Source organism: Marmota marmota, unplaced genomic scaffold (assembly GCF_001458135.2).
Source record: "Marmota marmota marmota unplaced genomic scaffold, marMar, whole genome shotgun sequence".
Taxonomy (NCBI): Eukaryota; Metazoa; Chordata; class Mammalia; order Rodentia; family Sciuridae; genus Marmota; species Marmota marmota.
The window spans coordinates 15,280,271-15,287,771 of NW_026000068.1; the positions used below are offsets into that span (position 1 = coordinate 15,280,271).

General features: G+C 39.3%; 1 protein-coding gene across 2 annotated transcripts in view; it reads right to left on the reverse strand.

Annotated features, from left to right (window-relative positions):
• Positions 1-3,034: 3,034 nt before the first annotated feature.
• The window catches only part of C7 (complement C7), a 53,350-nt gene continuing 48,883 nt past the window's right edge, over positions 3,035-7,501 (reverse strand). For both annotated transcript variants that reach the window (XM_015490481.2, XM_048814031.1), the window contains 2 exons: positions 5,947-6,131; positions 3,035-4,315 (listed from right to left, as the gene is read on the reverse strand). In XM_015490481.2, coding sequence (XP_015345967.1) covers positions 4,134-4,315; positions 5,947-6,131 — 367 coding nt within the window. In that variant the 3' untranslated portion in view covers positions 3,035-4,133. The remainder of the gene's footprint in view (positions 4,316-5,946; positions 6,132-7,501) is intronic.

Genomic DNA, 7,501 nt, shown 5'->3' on the forward strand with positions numbered 1-7,501 from the left:
GACATCAGCTTTCTTGTCCTCAAATGTGCAAACTGCCTGAAAGACCAAGGTAATTGAAAAACAGGCATAAACCTCTCTGGTTCCTCTGATATTGATGGAAATTGCCTCCTACTGAGGTTGCTTTGTGGCTTAATGCTCTAAAAGAGAAACAGGTCATTCGTTTCAAATGCAAGAATTGAATACACTATAACTAGTCTATCAGGGAAATCTCAGGGGATTAGTAGGTAGCAGAACTGAGTGGTTGCTCAGTTTTTCCAATCCCATCCTAAGAATGGCCCAAACTCTCACCCAACTGTCATGTATATCTAAAAAGAACAAATAAAACAAAATTTAAAACGAAATAAATTTTTCAAAAAGATTTAATTGTTTTTAAAAAACCATGTTCAAACTCACTCCCCTCATTCTGTCTCTTCCCTCTCCACTCTCCTCTCTCCTCTGCTCTCCTTTTTTTTTCCTCCTCCCTTCTTTGTCCACCCCTTCCTACCTGAAGAGAGAAAGAGAAGTTGTAGATACACCTGAGCATTTACTTCCTTTTGTACCAAACTGTGCAGCATCTTAGTTTATCTTCCAGTTTATGGTGACCATCTACATTAGTTATTATGCTGGTCTCACAAATAATGCAAATGCCTATGGTGGGTCCTCTGGTTTGTTTCCCAAAGATACATGTGCTACAGGCTTTGTTCTCAGGGTGGCACTATTGATAAGTGCTGTGGATCTGTAGAAAGTGAGGCCCAGTGGGAGGCCCTTAGTTCATTGGGACATCCCCCCAAAGTCGAATCTAGGATCCCAGCCTTTTCTTTTTTTCTGTTTCTTGGCTCTTGAAGCAAGTAATTTTGCTCTTCCACAAACTCCTGCCATGATGTTCCACTCTCAGAGGAGGCCCAATTCCATATACTCACTCAGTTTTAGCCTAGAGCTAAAATAAAACTTTTCTCTTTATAAGTTGATTGCCTCAGGTATTTCATTATAGTAATGGGAGATGACTAATATAGTGGCTTGGCATACATGTGAATATGTGGGCATAAGAAATGTGGGTTGAAATGGAAAGGAAATATAGAGCAAATGATAATCCATGGAGCCCAAATATATTATTAATACACATCTTAGCCAACAGGAAAAGTGATTAATGATTTATGTGTGGGCACATAATAAGCTGTTTCAGTAAATACTGAGTAAAGCAGCTGCCTAGCAACTTCAAGCATGTACTCAACCATCAGATGATCTCACTGGTCTCCCATGAAGCTGAGGTTAGCCACAGTCTGCCCAGTCAAGGGGGAAGACTTCAACTGAGTTAGCCAGTTACCTAAAGCAAGATAACCCAGCGTTCGGGGGTCATTTTTCAGATATTCCTCCTCCTTGCCACTCCATACCTCACCTGAATATCAAGAACCCTCCCTCTGTTTCAAGGTAATTTCAAGGTAGTGATGGGGAGGGAAGTTACCTGTAGTTTGGATGGGGCTCATTAAACTTCAGGGCTTTGATAAGCAGAACTTTTGTTGTTGATCAGTTGTTGGGAAATGTGTGAGATGTCACAGGAAGGCACTCCCCAGTGCCACTGGGAGATCTTTAAGGCAGCCTGTCTGTCCAGGTAACTTATAGTGTCCACATAAATGGTGATAGAGGCATGTCTGTAGGATGTGCCTTGGTTCCCATGAAGCACCCTGGAACTAGGGATGGTAAATGCACCAATATCCTCCTCTCCCTCTGTTCTCCCTTGGGTCCGGATGACTATCGCAGCACTGCTTTCAGCCCTTTCAACTACCTCCCATCCTAGTTCACGTGACCTCAGTTGGTCTGAGACAGAGAAAATGTAGGCAGAAGAGATTCTCACGTACCTTCTACTCTCTTTGCAATGAACTTTCATGACATAAATAATCCCCCAGGATTTCTTCACATCCTTCTCTTTAGGTGTTGAAGAACTTAAATTGGAAACTTCAAAACATTTGTAATGACTCCATGTTGAAAATGACCTTCTCCTTGCAGATCTGCTGCAATAATCCTAATACTCGCTGGGAAATTGTGACTGAACCTCCCTGATTTGAGGAAAGGTCAGCAGATGTAATGTGAGAATGTTCCAAAGAGAAAAAGAGGCACAAAATTTACTTTTTCAAAAGAATATCTCTTTACAACTACATTCACTGTTTTCCTCCTTATCCAGTGATTTCTCATTTCTTTAGTTCTTCAGAAACTCTGTTAAAACTTCTTTCTCAAATCTCACAATTGTTAAATCTGCTACCAGTTGAGTATGCTTTATCCAAAATGCTAAGGCACAGAATAGTTTCCAATTTAATTTTTTGTTATTTTAGAAGATTTGCATATGATAGTGAGATATTTGGGGGATAAGGCCCAATCCTAAGTACAAAATTTATTAACAATTCACCTACAATTTATGCACATAGACTGAAAATAATTTTATACAATAATTTTTTTGCACCTACATTGTGACTGTGACCTGTCACTTGAGGTCAGAAGTGAAATTTTCCACTTGTAGCATCATTTCAGAAAATTTCAAATTTGGGAGCATTTCAGATTTTGGCTTTTCAGATTAGGGATGCTCAACCAGTAATTTCTTTATTTCAGATCCCAATCTCTGATAGCATTTGATAATGCTGACCATATCCTCCATGTTAATTAGACATTGGAGGAGGTGATACATAATTAGTAGAAATCTAACTCTATTCTGACTTAAGTTGATAGGAGAAATTATTGGAAGGATACTGAGATAGCTGCTCTCAAATGTTTTCCTTGTTCAGTACTTCATCATGGAGTTTACATTCAGGCCTGGCATTTTCAAATCTATCCCCTACTCAGGAAAGAAAATAATCTCTGACACCTGCAGTTGACCTGTCTACATATTATTGATTTCAGTCAATTGAAACTTACCACCTTATAATGTCCACCTATGACATCTGCTTCTTCCCTCAAGAGATGCCTTGGTATAAAAAGCTACATCTGGATCAAACATAAAACTTCAGGCAAGAACCAAAAAAACCACTACCATTCCTCATGAAAATATTCTCCTAATCAAACATTATACAGATCAAAAAAATCTCCTTTAATGAGTTCTTAATCCTTAATAATCTTCATTAAAGTTTTTTTGAAATGTATTTATCAGCATTAGAAAAACACGGACACAGTATTTGTATATAAAAACATTTTAAATTCTACTTCTTCCCACTCATTTTACCGCCCACATCTGCTTTTTCTGTTTTGATTTTTAAAAATGAATAAGAAATAAGTAGAAGACCAATGCTTCAAATTGCATACCTTTGGAAAAAATCTAGGAGTGTATCCACATTAGGGGAGACTAGTCTCAATTATGCATCAGTCAGTAGCTCAGACATGACCTGATACTTCCTTCAAAAACAGGGTGGAGATTGATTGCAGGTCTTGTTTTTCACACATACTAAAAAAAAAAAAAAAGCCCCCAGGAAAAGACTGAATCATATTTGCTCTCAGACAAGAAAGCAGAAGGGGCCCTGTGACCACAGCATGATGAATTCCGTGCTGACATTTAAATGGTTCAATCTCCTGACAAGAATAGGAATCCCCACATGTGGCGGGGACTCAACAGGGTGAAGCGTGACATTACAACTCAAAATGGAAATAATTGTATCTGTCTTTTTTCATTCGAGGTCCTTTTTGTATTTGATTTCATTGAGGAAAGCCAACCTCTCTAATCAGGAAATTGTGTTCTGTTTTCCTAATCAATTCATAAAATGTGTTCTGGCCCATTGGCTGGGTCAGTCATACTTAATAGAATCACAGGGGATGGATGGAACATGCAAGTGTCTCTAGTCTAACCCTCTAATTTTACAGACAAAAATAGTCCAGAGAATTTTCCCCAAAACACACAACTAGCTCCTATAATGGCTCATTAATATTCTTCATCCTGTCCTTTTAAAAAGAAATAGGGGTGGGGGAGAGTATCTGGATTCAGATTTGGGACACAAAGGGTTTGTTTACACAGGTGGCTGAGGGTTGCTGTGGAAAATGTACACTGGAGAGGAAGGAGAAAGAAAGAATGTGTCTCCATGCTGGAAAAGTTGTCAAAGTGCCCAGGTGTGCAGATGTTCTCATTAAGCCCCAATGGCCTGCTGGATTCCACGCAAGCTGACTGATGTCCCCAGAGCCTACTGGGTTTTGGCAGCACAGGGCTTCATGCTGGTGACAGAGATGCTCTGCCCTCTGCATCTCAGGATGCCCGCCTCACACTCAGACATTGTCAGCTCCTTGCCGCTCACTTCCACACAGACACTAAACCCTTCTTCCTGGCACTCCGATGCTTCTCGGCAGACACATTTGCCACTACTGCCTGGAAAGATAAATGAGAGAGATTTAATGGCAGGCACACTGTGGAGGTAGGAGAATCAAAGCATGTTCCTCCAAAGTAATAGTGACTAGAGAGCTCCTGCCTTGAGGGGTACAATAAACTATCTCCTGGAAGAACAGTAGGATCAGGAAATTGAGGCATTTTGCTCCCCTCAGAATAAATGGGTTTTGAAGTTGATGCCAGGCTTTCTATTGGTTGGACCCACATGAGGCAGCTCTATCCAAGTCAAGAGCTCTCTAGCTCTCTCTTCACACACTTCGCCATCCATGTGAGCCAGCAGACAAATACAATCCTTCGTTCACTGCCCCCCCCAACCAAATGGAAAGACCTCAGCAAAGAGCAGAGTCGGGGCTCAGGTAGGAGAGAAGAGAATTAAATGGCATGGCACACAAAAGGTTATATATCCTATAAAATACACATAGAGAGCAATGAATTAGGAGGAAAGGAGTCTATATGGGAAAGGGGTGTGAGGGAATGTCCCAGTCAGGCGTCTCCAGAAGGAAAGTAGAAAGGTCAGCCAGTGGATGGTGGTGACAGCCAAACCGAAAATGACCCAGTCATAGCTACAGTTACATAAGTCATCATCTATGCTGAAAAACTAGGAGGGAGTGAGGGGAGAGGTGTCCAATGTGTGTGGTCTGGGACTAGGAGAGAACAAAGAGCTGATAGAAATCTTATGCAGTCCAGCTCCCAAATTTATAGAAACAGAAAGCTGGGGCAGAGACTTAGTTCCATTCACCCAGGCCTTCCTTTTTCACAATACTCCCCAAACCGAGGTGGGGGGGTGCCATGCCCCTGGTAGCATCCAAGATCATTGAAAGAGCTACATGGACATAACCTCAGCAAATATTGAATCACAATTCAAGAAAGTAATTTCTTTTTCTATTCTCTTAAAATCCTTCTGATTATTTCTAGAAGAAAGTGTTAACTTGATGCCAATATTTTTTTAACATCCTTCTAATACTTGCTAGACTCCCTTATCACAAAGAGAGAACATTATCAATACTAGAGCAGAATGTAGCCAAAATCTACAATTTTATTTTGGTCAACCATTTGTATTTTTATAGTTACCAAATATTTATGGTAAATGATACTTCCTCTTAAGGATGTAATTTATAAAATTTCTATTTTTAAAAATAAATTTTTATGTAAGCGCTTTTCAAAATAAGACACAATATGGATAATACAAGGATAGAGAAAAAGTCATGAGAGTGGAATGGGAATCACCAAGATTTGGAAGAATTTTAGATTATCAAGAATAGATTCTTGTCCTCTTAGCTACCTGATCCAGACCCTTCTTCAGGGAGGGAAGTCAGGTGGGAGGTTCAAGGTCAACCCAGTCTGAATCCTTGACATCCTCAGGTATCTACTTTGATCCACTTCTAAACTAGAAACCATGTTGTTTAAAAGCTCAGTATTATTACTTTACACACACACCCTTTTTTTGTATTTGTAGATGGACAGCATGCTTTCATTTTGTTTGTTTATTTTTTTATGTAGTGCTAAGTATCAAACCCAATGCTTCACACATGGTAGGCAAGTGCTCTGCCATGGAGGTACATCCCTATCCCTACTTTAGCCTTCCTATGTTACAAATACAAAATGCTCCTTACCATCACATTTTTCCCACAATGGACATGCACCACAAGCTTTCTTGGCTGAGGCAGGCAGAGTACAGCGGTCCCTACCAGTAAGAGTATAATTTCTACCCTGACAGTGAAGAACATGCAACTTGCAAACTGTCAGAGGCAGTATCCGTTGGCTTCTCTCATCTCGAGCACATACATCCAAGGAAGATCTGAAAAGAATTTTAGACTACATTATTTACAAGATTTTTGTTTTTAAAAGCTGAGGAAAAGAAGTAAAAAAGTAGACCTTTGAGGTCATTACCCCACAGGTTATTCACCCACAGCAAAAGATGAAACATCAACTCAAATTCTTTTCATTGGGACCCAACCACCTCAAAGCTTCAAAATGAGCATATTTACTCTAAGCATTCACAATCCTTCCAAGCATAGATACTGTGGGTTGATTTATTTTCAGCTAGGACAGATCAGATATAGCAAATTAGATGAGAAGGTGAGTTATGCCAGCAACTGTCAATGAATCAATAATAAAGGAGACAGAAAATCAGCAAAGATCACTCAGAGAGATTATAGTCAAATGAAACCATTGACCACAGGAGACATTAACTCCTCCCAGCCCAGCAGCCCAGAGATTTCATGTTCATAATACAGCATGTCTAATAATTAATAACCCTGAATCATCAAGGGAAGATAAAACTGTATTTTACAATGCTATTTTCTAAAGTGTCTATGTTTACAAAGTGCTTTAGAAATATTTCAAAAAGTGTGCTACCTTTTTTCTTAAACATTGGAGCTAAAATGGTGAGAGACAGCTATTTAGAAATGTCACCAATGAAAACAACTACATTTCTAAATACTGACAGATAGATAAGAAAAGCATTATTTTGTGAAAACTCAGATAACAAAACATTTTTCATATACCATATGGGCTCAGAAAAACTTTACATTCACATATTTTATTCAGCTCTGATATTTTCTTCTTTTTTTTTTGACCTAAAGCTCAATTTATTTAAAGTTGCTTATATAACAAAAACTTTTTTTGTTTTGTATATAACTTTTTTCTCTGTTTATTTTAACTTTATTTTTTTTTTTAATTTTTTATTGTGGGTTGTTCAAAACGTTACAAATTTCTTGGCATATCATATTTGACACTTTGATTCAAGTGGGTTATGAACTCCCACCTTCACCCCATACACAGATTGCAGAATCACATCAGTTACACATCCATTGATTGACAAATTGCCATCCTAGTGTCTGTTGTGCTCCGCTGCCTTTCCCATCCTCCACCCTCCCCCCTCCCCACCTCTCCCTCCCTCCCTCCTCTCTTTCTACCTCCTCCACTGTGTAACCCTGAGGGTCTCCTTCTGTTACCATGCAATTTCCCTTCTCTCTCCCTTTCCCTCCCACCTCTCATCCCTGTTAAATGTTGATCTTCTTCTCCTGCTCTTCATCCCTACTCTGTTCTTAGTTACTCTCCTTATATCAAAGAAGACATTTGGCATTTGTTTTTAGGGATTGGCTAGCTTCACTTAGCATAATCTGCTCTAATGCCATCCATTTTCCCTGTAAATTCTATGATTTT